General features: G+C 34.1%; 2 protein-coding genes across 2 annotated transcripts; one reads left to right on the top strand and one right to left on the bottom strand.

The window, feature by feature from the left end:
- The first annotated feature begins 1,141 nt into the window (after positions 1-1,141).
- On the top strand, positions 1,142-8,827 carry LOC146139621 (uncharacterized). The gene is made up of 13 exons (XM_083392173.1): positions 1,142-1,265; positions 1,675-1,711; positions 2,229-2,318; positions 2,547-2,624; positions 3,048-3,125; positions 3,488-3,550; positions 3,661-3,729; positions 4,119-4,184; positions 5,127-5,213; positions 5,543-5,602; positions 5,773-5,847; positions 7,704-7,784; positions 8,092-8,827. The coding sequence occupies exons 1-13, from the start codon at positions 1,203-1,205 to the stop codon at positions 8,208-8,210; spliced, it is 966 nt and encodes a 321-aa protein (XP_083248299.1). The 5' UTR covers positions 1,142-1,202; the 3' UTR covers positions 8,211-8,827.
- A 511-nt stretch (positions 8,828-9,338) lies between these two features.
- On the bottom strand, positions 9,339-14,718 carry LOC146139620 (uncharacterized). Its single transcript, XM_083392274.1, has 4 exons — positions 14,633-14,718; positions 12,064-12,204; positions 10,945-11,079; positions 9,339-10,340 (listed from the first exon to the last, which is right to left on the bottom strand). The coding sequence occupies exons 1-4, from the start codon at positions 14,682-14,684 to the stop codon at positions 10,255-10,257; spliced, it is 414 nt and encodes a 137-aa protein (XP_083248400.1). The 5' UTR covers positions 14,685-14,718; the 3' UTR covers positions 9,339-10,254.
- Positions 14,719-16,969: the final 2,251 nt, after the last annotated feature.

Below are 16,969 nucleotides of genomic sequence, written 5' to 3'. Positions count from 1 at the left end.
TTTATGGGTAATTTACCGAGCTGATTTATACTAATTATTTTTTCATTCGTTTTGTACCACTAAACGTTTAGTAAACTTTAGTTGTACAGTAATCAAAGTTGCGCAACTTGGGATCCGGGAAAATACTCTTATTTTATATTTTTGTTTTTCTTATATTACAACAACATATCTAAGGATTTATTTGTTACTTTCCATAGAAGTGTGAGGCATCATAATTATGATAAGTGATCCTGATGAATCTTTTATCTATTATTTGGGCCACTCTCTTTCTACTGAAAATTTCCTTTGAAATAAGAATAAGAAATATTTGCGAGCATCGCTGTTAATATTGCTTGGTCGTCAATCCTTAATAGCGGCACATTAATTACCACAGACAGCTTTGAAACCATATTATTGGTACCAGTAGTAGGCTACGAGCGTTCTGCTAATAGACCATTCAAAGAAGTTAAGGGAAGCTTACGTTCTGAAAGGAAAATATCGTAACGCATGGGCATTCACCACTTGTCGCTTAATTTGGTCCTTCGACGTATTCATAACGACGTAATTATGCTGTGTGTACATAGCTATCCTTTGACTGACCGCATTATAACTAAGAATATGGCTTGATCAAATGCTTCGCTTAAATACAATAGCTCAGTTGTTGGTTGCGACGAGGCCATTGCTTGGCGATACTCATTTTCCAATTCCAACTTTGAAAGATTGAGCTCTGTTCTATTTTAACTTTAGGGCGTGTTTCCAAGACACTTTCTATTTTTATCGACCAGATGTTGTTGTCCGATGCCTTATTTACTTAATGCAAATGTATGTACAGGGTAGAGATGTTTTGCTCGCAGTTGAGGAACGTTATGGATATGAGAAACATCATCTGTGAGCTAAGATCCAATATGATTCTTGATGATTAGGTTGTAGTTTCAAATAAGTTTTTTTTGAAGTACTAACTGTAAGACCATTATTGCTCAGGAATTTTGAGTTTATAGTAGAATTCTCGCTAGTAAGCCTATAAGATTATTTGAGTTTGTTATAATAAATCAATATTTTATTGTTCAAACAAAGTTGGTAAAACACAGTTTTTTTGTATAATTTTAGTCATTTATAGCAACCAGCGACGTTTAACCACAGTATATTTGTCTTGTCACACAATAGTTACGTTTTTAAAATCACATTTGTTACGGTAATAGTTATCGCTTGACGTCAATACAAATATGAAGACCTATCTTAAGATGTTTCTAACTCTATCGATGTTCTTTGTCACAAAATGCGAAAACGTAAGAATATTCGTAATTTTAAAATTCGGTTGGCTAAAATAAGTTTTTATGAACCACAACCTTCGGCCAAATTTTAATTACCATAATGCGGATAAAGTTATATTTATAAAATAGATTTTATGCAAACCAGAAAATCCAACATTATGATTTAGTTGTAGACCTACAACTTCAGTTACAAAGTGCATTAAAACTATGGTAAAAATATTTGTGTTCGATTGAAAAATGCCTATAGGATTAACTGCTTTATCACTTTATTATACGAATAGGTGTTTTTTCACTTTCCGAGCTCTTTTGATAAGTAAGTTGCTTCAGGCTTAGTTTTAGAGTATAATAAACTTTTGTAATGCTGTTTAACTATAGCATCTATTAACTTTAACTATAGCATCTATTAACAAAGTTATTTTCCTAGAAAGAAGAAGAAGCGACATTGCCAATTATGGGAATTGGTACGTTATTAGGTTTTATGCTATTAATAATTTTTAGTAGATTGATGGAGATGTCTGAACGAATTTGCACTGTGTTCCTAATATTGTTCCCAATTTCGTTACGCGGAAACATATCTTCGTTCGAAATCGCAAATTTTGTTCCACGGAGAATAATTTTCATTTTGAGTCGCAATTTGCCTGAATTGTGATTCTAAAAATAAAACGGTTTCTTCGCGTCTTGTTGGATATGCGTGTCTTTCACTGATGACGGCTTTCTGAAAAGTTGGACAAACAAATATATACCAGAAGAAATTATTTTAGTGTTGGCCTGTACTATGCCTGTCACAAACAGCATATTTAGGTTTAACGACTTGTTTTCCGCAAAAACAAATACTGTTAAAAAAATACATGACGGGTAGTGGCAATTAACATATAGCTTATCTAACCTCGTTAATAAAATTAATTTCAACCAGGTACTATGGTAGCTCTAATACGATCTGTTTTGCTTAAGTGTCCTTAAGGCAACCTATTGTTTCAGGAAAACTGTATGATGTGGAGACAGCGAGGGATGATATTTTCGGGAAGATCCTTTCAAATGAGTTCCAAAGTATTAAAAAAGAAGCTAAAGGTAAATAAAGAAATCTTATACAAATTGAAGCCACTTTTATAAATTTTCGAACCTTCTTCTGGTGGACAGTTAAATATTGGTAAATTATGTATTCGTAGATGTTAGAGTTCCCAAGTGGAAATAACGCTCACTAAAAGTCGTAAATATTTTAGTCAAATACTGGATAAAGTACAACGTTTTCTAAACTACTATTTTTTAATGATTTCATTATTTTGCGTTTCTTTTTAGTGAACACCCTGTGTCTTCCGTTTTGCACGAACGATGATATTGCAGCTATTTCTGATGCGGTCAAGGACAAATACCAAAGTGGGAAAACCTCTTCTTAATTTCTTGTCATGCGAAATACTGTTTAAAACATAATTTTAATTTTAATAAAACATTAATATCCACTAGGCAGATCCCTAATAGTTTTCGATTCAAATATTTAAAGTTTGGTTTAAGAACAAAATTATTATACGTTTAACAAATCTGGATAATATTAATTTCATAGCTGTTTCAAAAGTTGTAACCCGTCATTATAATAAGCAAATAACAATAAAAAAATTATAACTAAAATGAAGTTAGAGCAGCTTCCAAGGCGCTAGATCACAGTTGTTGTTAAACACATATGTGTGTGTGTCTTTCATAAATTGACGTTGGCTGACATTTGGCTGCACAACTTTTTTGTACTGGCACTGAAGTATGCATATCGCTTTTACTAAAGCATGTGTATTTATGTTTTGTGTAAAGTTGAATTGGACGCAACCCAAGGCGGGGGAACAATTGTAGCAAAACTACTGACGAAAGACAATATCGAAACTTATATCGGTAAGTCATAATATGGCTAAAGTGTGTACCGGTTTATACCGATAAATCATTCTTAGATGCAAAAGCAAAATTATAAGTATCACAAATTAGGGATTTTCATATACTTACATTTCTCCTGAATAACCAGTCGTAAATAAACAATTCCTTTTAATCGAGTCTTAGGTTAAAATTACGAACTAACTGCCCAATATTTCGATCCCTTTTCTATTCTTTAAAACGTATTTTCATTTTAGTGAGACATAAATTCGCTGGCAACAACACGCCAAAAATTAAAAATGCCAAGATGTTTTCCGTAGTCGCCTAAAACATTTTTTGCATTAGATGTTCTAAAGGCGCAACAAGACCGTGTACTTTTGTTTCAGAAAAAACAGGCAAAGCAACAGTGGCTGGAACAAATATGACCACAAATCTGATGGAAATAGTCGGTAAGAACAATATTGTAAACAAATTATGGAACGAGTTTTTCACAGTGGCATGCTTCGTCAAACATAAAACCTTTGTTTTACGATGACAAATTATTTAAGCGTTATTTTAGGACACGACGAATTGGACATCGAAGATGCTCTGATATGGGAAGCATCTCTTTTATCCATGGCAAAAGACGGTGAGTATATATCCTTAATTTTCAGTGTTTGAGACAAAAAGCTATTTCTCATACATGAGTACAATTGTTCTCAACCGGGATGCTATTCTATGTTCCCATTTTTAACGCTCGAGGGTGCCGGGAGATATTTCAACTTCCTTAGGATTTCAATTGTTGCTCTATTGGTAAGCTTCTTCTTACAATTTTTGTGTACGATAAACGTGCCAAAATTAGATTTTTTTTAACTTTGTTGCACATTTACTGCGCTATTTTAATCTCGTTTATTGTAACTATACAGTTATAAAATACGAGCAAAGGTGCCACGAAGTATTTATAATTTCTACAGGGTGCCACAAGCTAAAAAGGTAGAATAAGCAAGTCTTATCTATATGTCCAAATTGTTTTTGTAGCACTGAAGGATGACGATGAGGCGATAATAGCTATTGCCCAGGACACTATACAACTCTATGCGACAGGTAGACCAACACTCACACTTTTGTAACAGATTTTTGTGTAGTTTTTAAACGTTTGTATCCGGTACCGGTTTCGAAAGTCATTTATTTGTTATTTCAATGCCCCCCAAAAAATTAACGAGTAATAAATGGAATCAGTTAATGATTAAGAATAGTAACAATAAATTTCATTGAGTTTTCTTAACAAAATTTTACAATTTAAAAAGTAAAATCATTTTTTTCACAACTCATTAAACCCGGAATATACTATATCACTATAAATACCTCGTAAAATTGATAAATTATTCCTTTGTCGGGTAAGTGTACCAACACAACAGTTACCGATGAAATGCTGCAGCGTTTTCCAATGTTGTAAACAGGTCATTTTGAAATGACTTGAGTCCCAGTCAATTCATTTGAAAAATAATTTTTTTTTGATAAAATGAATTTTGAAAAAGTACTTCAAAGTCTGTTATTTTGCAAAAAAGTGAAGTACCATCCAAGTCAAGTCCCAGTCAAGTCATTATCACAGCAAGTAAATTATAAGTCATGTCATAACATAGAAGTAAACTGTTAAACTATTAAAACTGGTAAACGTCCATTTATAAGAAACAATTCAACTAAAAAATAACATCAACGCAATACACAGCAATCAAATTGTTTGACGTGCAAAACTCAATAAAAATTTTAATATAAAACACTCAAAAAAAATGTAATCCCAAAATATTTGACAAAATGAATTAGTCCAAATCAAGTCATTTTATCAAAAGACTCCTGTCAACTCAAGTCATTCGAAACCTTAAGTGCACTTAAGTCAAGTCAATGACTTAAGTCATTACAACACTGTCGTTTTTTTACTCTTTTATCCGCATAAAATAACTTCTGCTTATAAGCATGGCGATATAGCTCGATCTGCTATCGCTAGATTATTTTGTATATACTACTCAATTTCCTACGTTTACGTAGCATTGACCAAGCTTCAAAGTCTGACAGAAGTGGAGGATAAGACGTTTTATTTCCAAATGCTTCATTTGTACATGAGCCAACCTGCTGGTAAGTCGTAATTATACTAAAACAAGGGTTATACATCAACATGACGATGAAATGTGTTGCACTGTTTATTATTTGTTAAATATTTTATAGTTTGTCCAGGTGTGGCATTTGATCATTTAAAGATATGGACTTATACCTCGCTTGTCATAATGCTTGTGTCGTAAATTGTTTTATTTCTATATATTAGTATTTTTTTGTTTTATTTCTATATATTAGTATAACGCTGCTTTCGAAATAGGCCGATTTTTTTTCAGATTGTGTTCAGGGCATATACACATTTGTTATGACTATGTTTTCTTTTCTTTACAAGCATATTCTTGTTGTTTCAGATAGTTCAATCTCAAGAACGTTCGCGGATATTGAGAGGGGAGTGTACGTCCTTTTTGAGGGTAAAATAACTAAATTCTTAACGCGCCCCCGTTGTATACAACCCTGTCTAATTTGCCTTTATTTCTTTGAACAAACTAAGTTTGCCAGTATTAATTAAGTTTGTGTTTCTACGTTTATTTGGGATTTACCCAAATGTGTATTTAACTTTGCATACTGGTTGTTTATACAGTAATAGAAAAGTACGAAAAATGTCCAGAAAAACTGAAGGACGTGGAAAACTCCCTTGGACTACATTTGGAAAGTGGTTAGTGCAAAATCGACTTATATTAGGTTTTTTCCCAGGGAGTCGAATCAGATCCAAACGAAGTTGTTTGAAACGGTTTTATGCTAATTTTACTTCAACCGTAACAGAACCTGAACCGTTTTATAAAAAAAAATACCCAGTAACGTACAATAGTTTAAATACTTTTTGTAATGATTTTTACTTTAAGGGGTAAACATCTGAAAAATATGACTAGATAAATATACTCATTAGAGCTAAATTTATACGCTATTAACAATATCTAAGTCTAACTCACAGAAATGCGATATAGGCAAAAACAATGTCGCGAAATAGAGACCAAATATGACCCTTTTGTTATAAAAGCGGCGCATGTTTGACATTTTGCGTTTTTGTAAGCAGCTGCCTCTTTTAGAATTTTCATCCTCTTTTTATTAAGCTTTTACGCTTTAGATTAAATGCGAATTTACAATAATTTATGAATGTTATTAAAGGTAAAGCTTATTAGTTTTTATTTCGACTAGATTATTTAAATTGAACTCTGACCGGAAGTTTATAAAACAGTTTTGAGAATAACTTTAAAAACAGGAGATAAACCGGAACTTTCAAATGTCTAAAAACACTAAACTGGATTTAAAAAAATTCTTGAACATGAACCAAACTTGAACCGGATAAGCCTAATGGTTCGACTCCATGATTTCACCGATAAAATTTCTGGTTTGTTTGACAGCAATCTATGTTTTCCGACCAACCTTTAAAATAATGGTTTAAGTTTCAAATAAGGATACGTGCGAACAGGATGCAGCCGAATAGTTGATTAATCACCTTTCCCCTTTACTGTCTTCATAACCATTTGGTAGAGGAAGACCGGCGGTCCCATTGTGTCCGAGGTCGTGTGTTCAAACCTCACCTAGGCTATATTGTTAGCGTGACCTTACTTGCACAAAACATTTTTCATAGATCAACTGATTTTGGTAAACTCCTGTGAAGGTTTCTGTTGATCTGTGACATGTGTGGGTTTATATAACTTTTCGGGGACAGATCACAGTTTCCACATGTGTATGTGTATTGTGTATGACTGTTTCAGTTTTTTTTATTTGCCTTTCTGAACAAGCCTTTTACCTAAATTGAGCGCAGGTACAAAGAATAAAAAAAGATAAAAATAACAACAATCTATGCCCTTTTCTATTATACTATTCGGAGATGCGTCGAGGGAAAGTCTTTATTTGCTTCACTTAAATACAGGTTGCGAACGTTATTCCTAAAAACCGAGGCGGCCCTGCATTTTCTAGGTTATTTGCTAACCATAATAAGCGTCCTTTGTTTTTTATAACCGAACTCCCAAAAGTCAGAATGCAACAATCAGATTTACTTGCTTTGTATCACACGAAACAAGCGTATAACATAAACAGTGATGAAAAGTAGTAACGACGACCCGGTGTTGTTTTGGTCTATTGAAACACTATAAGCTATAGGCACAAGCGTGTTTTCATTTAAGAAAAAGTAACAAGAAAGCTAACAAAAACACAGATACTAGACACCTAAAAAAGAACGCTCTGTGTAAAATAAATGTAATATAAATTGTCCAAAGTCAAACGTTTTACTCGAAATTCAATTAGAACCGAACATTCGATGTAGATTTGGATATACCCAAACGCTTTGTATTTTGTCTATCTGTCTTTTGACTTAATAATATAACGTAATATAACTATATCTTACTAGATTGGTTTTGCCTTCGTTTTATTTACCGTTTAAGATAAAAAAGCTTTTTCTTTATAATTTGCATACCAAAACCCATAAATATGAGGCAGATCTGGAATAGCATGAGGTGACATATGTTTGGGAAAATGTCACACTCATGAATCAACATTATTTTGCAGTTCGAAATGAGTGCAGTGCTTCCTCAGCAGTTATGGGTTGTGGATGGGAGTATATCGAAAAAATGGAAAACATAGACGCAGGTAAGTAAAAAACAGCAGTTACTAGCCTTGCTACCCTGTGATGCCATTATATTAAGCCTATTAGACAAGATTCTTATAACCAAGCAAGTTTTGTTTCAAACTGAACTCGCCGTATGTCTAACTTACGGTTGCGCAATATTATTAAACTAAAAAAATAACTGCTCACAATAAAACAGTTGCTTGTTTGTCTCTGCCGTCTTTTGTGCAAAGTAAAAAATGTCGCAGTTTATCCATGTGCTTGCTTTTATATCAAAGTGCAATAAAACTACTCGGACTTGGGACCTACGATAACTACTTTATTTTGCAGACAAGATTTGCGGGATGGAGAGCGACTTACTTGATGAAAATAGCGAAACTGTTGAATACAGTGATTATTGGCTTAACGACAGAAACGGCGGCGGAATTGACTTCAGATACCTATTTTAAATATTCTTAGCCAACGCGAGCTGAACTCCGTCCTAGTAAAGTAGCATTGGTAAAATTACGTAGTAACTTTGCTCACAGTAAGCTGTCGCTCGCAGAAGCCCGTGTCACAAAGAGCTAAATCAATTAAAAGCAATCAAATTTTGTGCAGATACAAAATTTTAAAACAAGCTTAGGGAAATTTTGAAAAGCTTGGGGAAATTTTCTGCTGGTTTCCGTCTTAGATTAATTTACTTTTAAAACTAAACAAAAATGTGTTTTATGACTGAGTTTAGTATATCAGAATAATATTACTTATTTTAGACACAACACTTATAAGACTTGTAACTTTGTAACTGATAGAGCAATGGCCAAATTGAATCGTTCTTCTAAACTCGGTAAATAGCTTCCATCGCCACAATTCTAATTTGCTTTACAAAAATTTGTTTCACCTCCAAGTATAATTTTCTTAAAAATATACCAGAATACAGTATCACCAAATACTGAAACAACATTAATGGTTTTTCAAATAAATAGACATGGACTAAGAGGCTTTCATAACATGTTTTTGTTAGTTGTTGATTTGTTTTGTAAAAAAAAAAAATTGTTGTAAGTTGTGAGTTTGTTTTGCGAAAAATAAATGCTTAAAAATGTGCATGTGGAATTTTCACATTACTTACAGTAATGTAAATTAGAGATTTTATCATGAGACAAATAAACGTGACAATTTTGTTCCGTATTAAGCAACGCGTTAATTCTTTAAGGTCTTCCTAATTTCAAATTACTTTTATTGTAAACCACGTTTTATGGATAGAACTTAAAAGCAATAAAATATAAAGATAAGGTTATTATATGAATAAAATAGTCCTCGTGAACTAGAACATGTATAATAGTGGCTTCTTGGATTAAGCGTATAAGCAAGTTAACTGACCAGCGATATAATAGCATTTTTTCGGGTATCACAGGCTATATAATTTTTTTTTCTATTGATTGCATGTTGTATATTACACGAAAAGACGCATAGCCCTACTTATCCGAAGGTGCAACTAAAAAACAAGAGACGCCTACTATATGTCAAGCCACCTCCCCTTTTCTAACTATGTAGATTTATTTAGTTTTGAGCAATTAATCAACCAATATCAAACGTTTTATCATGAGAAATCAAGTTTATTATACACTGCGAAAAAGTTTTGCGGAAAGTTCACTAAATCATATCAGTAATCATATTTAGCGGCTTCATCAGTATTTCAAATAAGTTCCAGAAAATAGCAACAAACATAACTAATTGTATATAGTCGATGAATACAGCCCAGTATGTAAAACAAGTTCCAATGCTACTCCATACAGGTGTGGTTAAAAAGCATGACACAACAACGCAAGACTTATGGAATAGTTTTACGCCAGGTTAATATATCTGTAAAAACGCAAGTGAAATTCCTCCTGGATTTGTATTATGTTTGCAAAAGCATTGTTTATTTAGGGAAATTCTGTCTGAAGCAGTATTCGACAATATACAAAACCCTAAATCAGTGCTTCTCAACCTTTTTTCGCGGCGACCCAAATATTAAGCGTAAGTATGACGACTAAGCTTTGGCGACCCAATTGTTTTTTCTTGTAAACAAAATAATAACTAGCTTTTTGTAAGCGAACAAAAAAATAGGAATTAGCATAAAGAATTTCGAATTTTAAGAATTATTTTATAAGACTTTATTTGTATTGCTTCCTTAATTTTCTTAATTGAGAAATATTTCACAGAACCAATCTCAATAAACATATAAACTACTGCGATTGGCGACCCAGCCAAATTAAACAGCGACCCAATTTTGGGTCGCGACCCATAGGCTGAGAAGCACTGCCCTAAAAGATGATAGGCAAAGAAAACATTTTGGGAATCACTAAATTAAACTGGTCATATAATCTAGCCTATACGTGGCCCAGGTTTTAACTATCTTGATCAAACATAGTATGTCTCTATCCCAAACATTTAAGTAAATACGTAATGTGTTGTTATGCACTAATGCTATATATATGTACACTACCATTAGAAATAGGTTTTGCCGATCCTATTTTAAATCATAAACCAGCAGCTGACTGTAATGGCGCAGAAAAGAGCCAGAAAACCAGATCGTACGCTGACTGCGTGGTTACATCCATCTGTAGAAAGAAATACAGCAATATTTAATCATTTCCCATTTAGCAACAGCCATAATAAACAAATTCATTTAAAACAAAATTGAAGGAATATTTAATTCCTCACGTGGCAATATAACTAAATTAAAATCAAATTACAAAATAACAACAGAAATTCAACTTCTGTAATGAAACAAATTATAAACGTTATTATTTAGTAATAAAACAATATGAAAACTTTATGATTTTTCGCGTTTAACTGTAGTGTTATGTAGAAAACAAACAACCAAAATTTAAATTCTGTAATGAAACAAATTATAAACTGTTATTATAAGTAATAAAAAAACATGAGAACTTTATGATTTGTCACCTTTTACTGTAGTGTTATGTATAAAAATCAACGAAAATTCACGACTATAATGAAACAAATTTCAACTGTTATTATTTAGTAATAAAACAATATAAAAACTTTATGATTTTTCGCGTTTAACTGTATTGTTATGCAGAGAACTAACAACAAAACTGTAATTTCGTATTAAGCAGTTAAAACGTCACGCACTAATCCTTTTGGAATATTTTGGGAGTTTTAGAGGCGCACAGTCAAGGAGTTCGGCATTCCAAGACTCACCCGTGCTGCAGATTGTCTTGTAGTTGGTGCACGTTTCCGTTGTCACGCCCAAAAACGACGCGGAATTGCATACGCTGGAGACCTGGTCAAGTCCGCAAGAGCGAGTGGTTGTAGAGGTCGACGCCGCTGAACCAACTGTAGTAAAACAAGCCTATAAAGCAGTGGTTGTCGAACTTTTTTAGCTTGCGGCACAGTGAAAAAATCTTAAATATCTCGCGACACACTTTTAACACAACAACAATACAGTAGTTTGATGTAATTAATCGCCAGGCCAAAAAGGTCGGGTAGATCGGAATCATGTTGATAATTAAGAAGTTTCGATACGAGCTTTTTACATTAACAATAGAGTAATTTTACAATCGCGCTTTACACGCCACAAACTATACGTAAATGTGTCAATATTATTAATTTGTAATAGTTATTGCGTATTTAAGTTTATAATGTTTACGTGTATGCCAATTGATAATTAATACAAATATCCGTTTTTCAAAATATACAAAATGTTTCGGGGCATAGTTGACAAACTCTCAAAGGCACATCAGTGTGAGAAGCACAGCTATAACGTGTTTTATGCTTCGCTGCTTGGGGGTGCATTCCTTTGCTGTCGCGATACTAACAAGCACTTACAAGAAAGCCTGTTGTTTTAAACCATATCAAAAAGGTTTACCTGATTAGATGTGTAATGTTTACGTGGGGGGAATAATATTAACCAATTAAGGTGAATTTTAAACTAACTTACGGGTTGTAAATTTGCCTTTTGATATAAGCGTCGGTTGAATCTGACTTTGTGCCGTATGTTCATTCCTTTGCCATAATTTGTTTCAGTATATTCAAATGTTCGTAACGCAACATCATTATTTTAACCCCCAATACTTTGTAAACCAAAGATACATTGATTTGTTTAAGATGGTGAGAAGCTAAGGTTTGCTTCTAGGCACAAAATAGCGGCCAATTTTCATACCAGAATAGTGATATTGCATGTCAATTGATGAATTACTGTTTACAGTACCGTCGTTTTGTTGAAAACCATCATTGTTGCATATCAGCGTTATAATTGTTTTTTTCGTAGTATTAAAGCTTTGAAGTTATTATAACATACGGCAAACTTTGATCATTTACCTGTTATTGTTGTGGTGTAGGTCAGACAGGCGTTGGCTCCGGACAGACAGGTTATGGGAGACGTGTTTCCCGACGGATTCTTGCAAGACTCGTTTGGAAGCAAGTCGGAATAGGTGCAGGAGTAGCACATCAAGGCAGTCCCTAAAAGTAATGGAGGCGAAATCACAGCATGTTTTTGATTTGGGGTTGTGTTTAGACTGCTCAACAATTACCAATGCGCGTAGGCTACCTAATGGGAGACGTAACAATTACTAAGGCATTGGTATAAATATTTGCTAATAGCTTTATTTTATCGTCCTTTGACGTTTTTAAACCTTTAATTTTTGCATTGCGTGTGTATTAGTTCTCTCTGCATGGATTTTACTATTTAAATCTTCCATTAGCCTAAATGCAATTTATGTACAACTTCTTGCGCCCAGTCATGTGTTATCCGTACTGATCTGCCTCGTGATATCTTATGTGCGTGGCGAGTAGAAGCTTAGTCGGCAGTTTCGTTACGCGGATTTTCGTTTTGAGCCAACACATTGGGGCCGGGTGTATTGCGATAGCCCTTAATATGTGACCAAGGTTTGTTAAACATTTATCGTTGGAAACATTCACCATTCTAAATAGGTTAGGAGCAGCCTTACAAAACGCTGATGCTACGGTACTCTTTCGCTCGTGGTCAGTTCTTACAAAACTGAAAAATACACTCGTCAACTACGACATTTCAAGGCAAAGGCTTGTATGCCTAACAAATGTTATATTTGAAGAATGTGTTTTTATCCAGTGTGTCACTATGGACATCTAAATCGATTTCGATAGGGCTGCAAACCATTGTCTAATGAACATCTCATAAGATTCTTAGTATAGCCTTTACTTCGCGGGGATGTTTACTCAATCATTTACAGAGTCTTATAAGTAACAAATGACGTCACATTTTACCAGAATAGTCTGGACTTGCATTTGAATGCTTCCTTTTCCATTATCATGGAACAAAACCAAATACCAAGTCCAAAATCACGCGAAGCCGTATAATAAAAATGGTGCTCTGTACGATATATCAAACAAAGGGCAAACTATAAACTTGGCTATTATCCTTTCAAAAAAACAAGCATAATGCTGAAGGAGCTCGTACTGTGATTACCGGGTGTGCGATGCGAGGTTAAACTGGGAGTAAAGTCAATCCCTCGTTTTCCAAGATTAACCATCAACACAAAAGAACGCGACGTTTGGTAGCTATGCGTGATCTGTTCCGCGCAATGAAGCGTCAAGCGCCTGTAACTAGCCTTGCTATGAGCCAGGGGTGGCCAACAAGCGGCTATCGATTAAAACGAGGAGCTCTTTACGCTTTGGAAAAATACATCATTTTTACATCGATTCACCATTAATTCCTTGTTAATATTTGGTTAAACATTCACTTAGTGTTTAAAAATTTAGGTATATTTTGTTTATTTACAACAGGGGTTCTTAAATTTTATAACGCGGAACCGTAAAAACTTGTTTGGCTTCGCGTGGATCGCGGTATCAGGACAAATATAAAAAAAGGACGTCATAAATTGACGTCACAATACAAATAGACTTCATAAATCCGTATTTCGGTCTAAAAAAAGAGAAATGGAGTTTAGATACAGTCAGTGCGAAACCGTTTTACTTTTAATTAAACTTTTTTTTGGAAAAAAATATTACTTTACACTAATGTTATAATTAGGCCTTCATGGACCCCTAAAACTAGTTCAAGGACTTAAAAAACCCTGATTTAGAATAATAAGACTTCGCGATGCGCAGATTAGTAGCTATGGCCACACCTGGATTACCTGATATAAGACAGTTCTAAAAAATAGGCGCTGTAGTGTTTGAAATGCGACTAAAACTAAATGATTTATATTTTACCACCGGAAAAGCTATATAGTCACCTTTTCATAACGCTTATATGGCTACATAGGCACCCTTTATACTAAATGACTAGGGCGGATCTACGTTTATCAAAAATTAAAACAACAATTGTTTTTAAAAGAACTCTCATTTTTTTTAAATATCCTAGGCCTAGTATCTCAAAAAATCCCGTACCGCAGTGCTTTTAAACCTTTACAATTTCCATCCGCACTTTTTTATTTCGAAAAATTTCCATCCTCACTAAACAAGACCAGTAAGTTTGCAACCTTTAGTTTTATTTGAGAAATAACAATGAAAGGGTTTGTGTATTAAAACCGTTTGCCTAAGCCTTGACCAATATAAAATAGATAGCTTAAGCTGCAATGAACCACTTTCGAGACTATATTACTGTAGGCTACCTGTAACGCATAAGTTGGCGCACCAGTTTATTTGATTACTGTATTACACATGATAAAAAATAATAGCATGCATCGTTTTCATCCGCACATTCATCCGCACGACGTTTGCCATCCGTGTTACAATTTTTTCCATCCGCACAAGTGCGTACCATCCCACGGGTTGAAAAGCACTACCGTACCGTATACTACAGTATACTATTTTTGTAAGTGTATAACAATTAAAAGTGGCTGCTGCATTTATGTCTTTTTAATAAACACACATCAACTATTACAGGTAAAATCCACAACAAACGTACCTTTGGCAGCATAGAATGCTAAAATAATTGCAAGTAGTGATGTTGCATACATTTTGAGTTTATGAAAATTTTGTATACCTATAGTTAAACCTGTAAAACACCAAGTTCATAATTGCTGACCGGTACCGAACTTACCAAACTGGTAATTTTAAAATAACGATTGTAAGTCCTGTAGTAAAGCCTAAGAAACAACTAAATATTCTTTCAATTATTGATTTTTGCTTAGTAGAGTTACTTAGAAATTGCCACCCAAGACTTCCGTAGCATTTATTTAATTGATCTGCATTACGGTAAATTTATAACTAAACGCAATTAGTATGACAGTAGTAAACAAAGTTTGACTGCTCATTATTTAATTAAACAGTGCACGTTTCGTAGCACTAATGATTTTAGGTAGCTCTAGTGACGTTTGATTTAACCTAGTCATCTGTAATCATGCGCTAATGCTGCTTTATAGATTTCCGTCATTATCGCATCGTGCACAGAAATGAACTAAACAAAACTCCCTTTATTGTAATTTTCCTCCAGTCTTGTGAGACACGTCCGCACTGGGCATCGTCACGTGACTTTTTTTTCTTTTTTTAGAGCTTTGTGTAAAAGTTTATTTTAAACGCCATAGGATTGCGTCACTTTTGACTGAGTAAACCAAAGTGTAGCTGTTAAGGTAATAAAACGTTGACAGAATCAGACAATGACTTCAAAAACAAATGGTGCGTTTTTTACTAAATATAGAAAAAGTGATTTTGTTACGCCTTTGCTTTATGTGAATATCAAAATCCTGTTTGGAATTTATTCAAAATATCGCCCTTTTTGCACCACACTATTTATGTCTAGTATTCTTTGAGGTAACCAAAGTATATTATTTGTTAATAAACAACATATAAGTTTGCACTTTTGCCGCTCAATACCGATTTGCCGAAATACGTCCATAAATGGCATCATTTTTCAAACGAAACACCGTCTTCAACAATGCCAGACTAAAGTAAGCAAATAGCTGTAAGGCGAAGTAGACTCACTACTGTAGATGGGAACTCACGGAAGTAGGCTACACTGCATTTTGTCCTGTTGCTGGAAACCGACATGAAAACCCACATAAAGTAGTTGGCTATATTAACCAGAAAACAAACACGCTGTATTTTTTAGTATATGATCCCTACATCAGTTATTGCTATATTTTTAATATATGTTTGTCAATGTTGTTACACCTTGGCTTAAGCTGAATAACCATATCCGGTTGGAAATTTACCTCGAAACGTAAAATCGACCAATTTGCACCACAATATTTATGTCTAGTATTCTTCGAGTTAACCAAAGTACATTATTTGTTAATAAACAACATATAAGTTTGCATTTTTGCCGCTCAATACCGATTTGCCGAAATACGTCCATAAATGGCATCATTTTTCAAACGAAACACCGTCTTCAACAATGCCAGACTAAAGTAAGCAAATAGCTGTAAGGCGAAGTAGACTCAAAGCAGTAGTTGGCAACTCACGGAAGTAGGCTACACTGCATTTTTTCTGATGCTGGAAACTGAACGGGAACAAACTTACATCAACACCCACATAAATTGGTTATATTAACCAGAAAACAAAAACGCTTTTTTTAGTATGTCATCCCTACATCAGCCATTGTTATATTTCATTACATTTTCTACGTGATTCTAGCTCACAGATATATAAAATATATTTTTCTCGACCAGCCAAACCTGAACGAGCTACGGCTACTGCTGTACAAAACGAGCTATTTATCCATTGATAACGTCGGTAAAACGAGAGACAAAAATACCAATATTTGAACGTATTTTGACATTGCTTAAAGTTTACTGTGAGCGCTTTACTCCATTGGACTGAAAAGCATTGCTTCCTCAAACTGTTTGTAAATCCTTACAAAAACCGAAATAAGCAAACCATACAGTGCGGTAAACCGCCAGGCACTTTTACAACTGACACCGTATCATTGGCATAAACGCATAACCATAGTGTCCAATAAACCGAACATTTTTTTTATCTCATTATCGTTTATTAATCAAATTATTAAATACTAAGTCGGACGCCTTAACCCTCTGTTTTACAGTTGCTAGCTTTGACTTTATACGTCGGAGATTTGCAAACTGCATTCCGCGACACAGTAGTGTTTTCAAGAGATCCGCTAATGTGCCGCGGGTTTTTTCAAATTAGGCAGCTATATTTGCATTACAAATAGGTTATTTATTGACGTCAGTCATGACAACACTGGTATTTAGAAGCTTTTCGGTGTACTATTGATATGGAAGCCGTAACCGTTGGTCATAAAGCAACTTCCGAGGGGCTAGATCACAGATGTTATTAAACACAT

Source organism: Ascidiella aspersa, chromosome 6 (genome assembly GCF_963924565.1).
Source record: "Ascidiella aspersa chromosome 6, kaAscAspe10.2, whole genome shotgun sequence".
Lineage (NCBI taxonomy): Eukaryota > Metazoa > Chordata > Ascidiacea > Phlebobranchia > Ascidiidae > Ascidiella > Ascidiella aspersa.
This window is presented reverse-complemented; position numbering and strand designations above follow the sequence as displayed.

Excerpts from the sequence above, each read along its gene's own strand:
- LOC146139621 (XM_083392173.1), top strand. The coding sequence starts at position 1,203 with ATGAAGACCTATCTTAAGATGTTTCTAACTCTATCGATGTTCTTTGTC. Across the intron at positions 1,712-2,228 it reads ATTGCCAATTATGGGAATTG|GAAAACTGTATGATGTGGAG; the intron begins GTACGTTATTAG and ends CTATTGTTTCAG. Across the intron at positions 2,319-2,546 it reads TATTAAAAAAGAAGCTAAAG|TGAACACCCTGTGTCTTCCG; the intron begins GTAAATAAAGAA and ends GTTTCTTTTTAG.
- LOC146139620 (XM_083392274.1), bottom strand. The coding sequence starts at position 14,684 with ATGTATGCAACATCACTACTTGCAATTATTTTAGCATTCTATGCTGCC. Across the intron at positions 12,205-14,632 it reads AGCATTCTATGCTGCCAAAG|GGACTGCCTTGATGTGCTAC; the intron begins GTACGTTTGTTG and ends CATTACTTTTAG. Across the intron at positions 11,080-12,063 it reads CTACACCACAACAATAACAG|TTGGTTCAGCGGCGTCGACC; the intron begins GTAAATGATCAA and ends GTTTTACTACAG.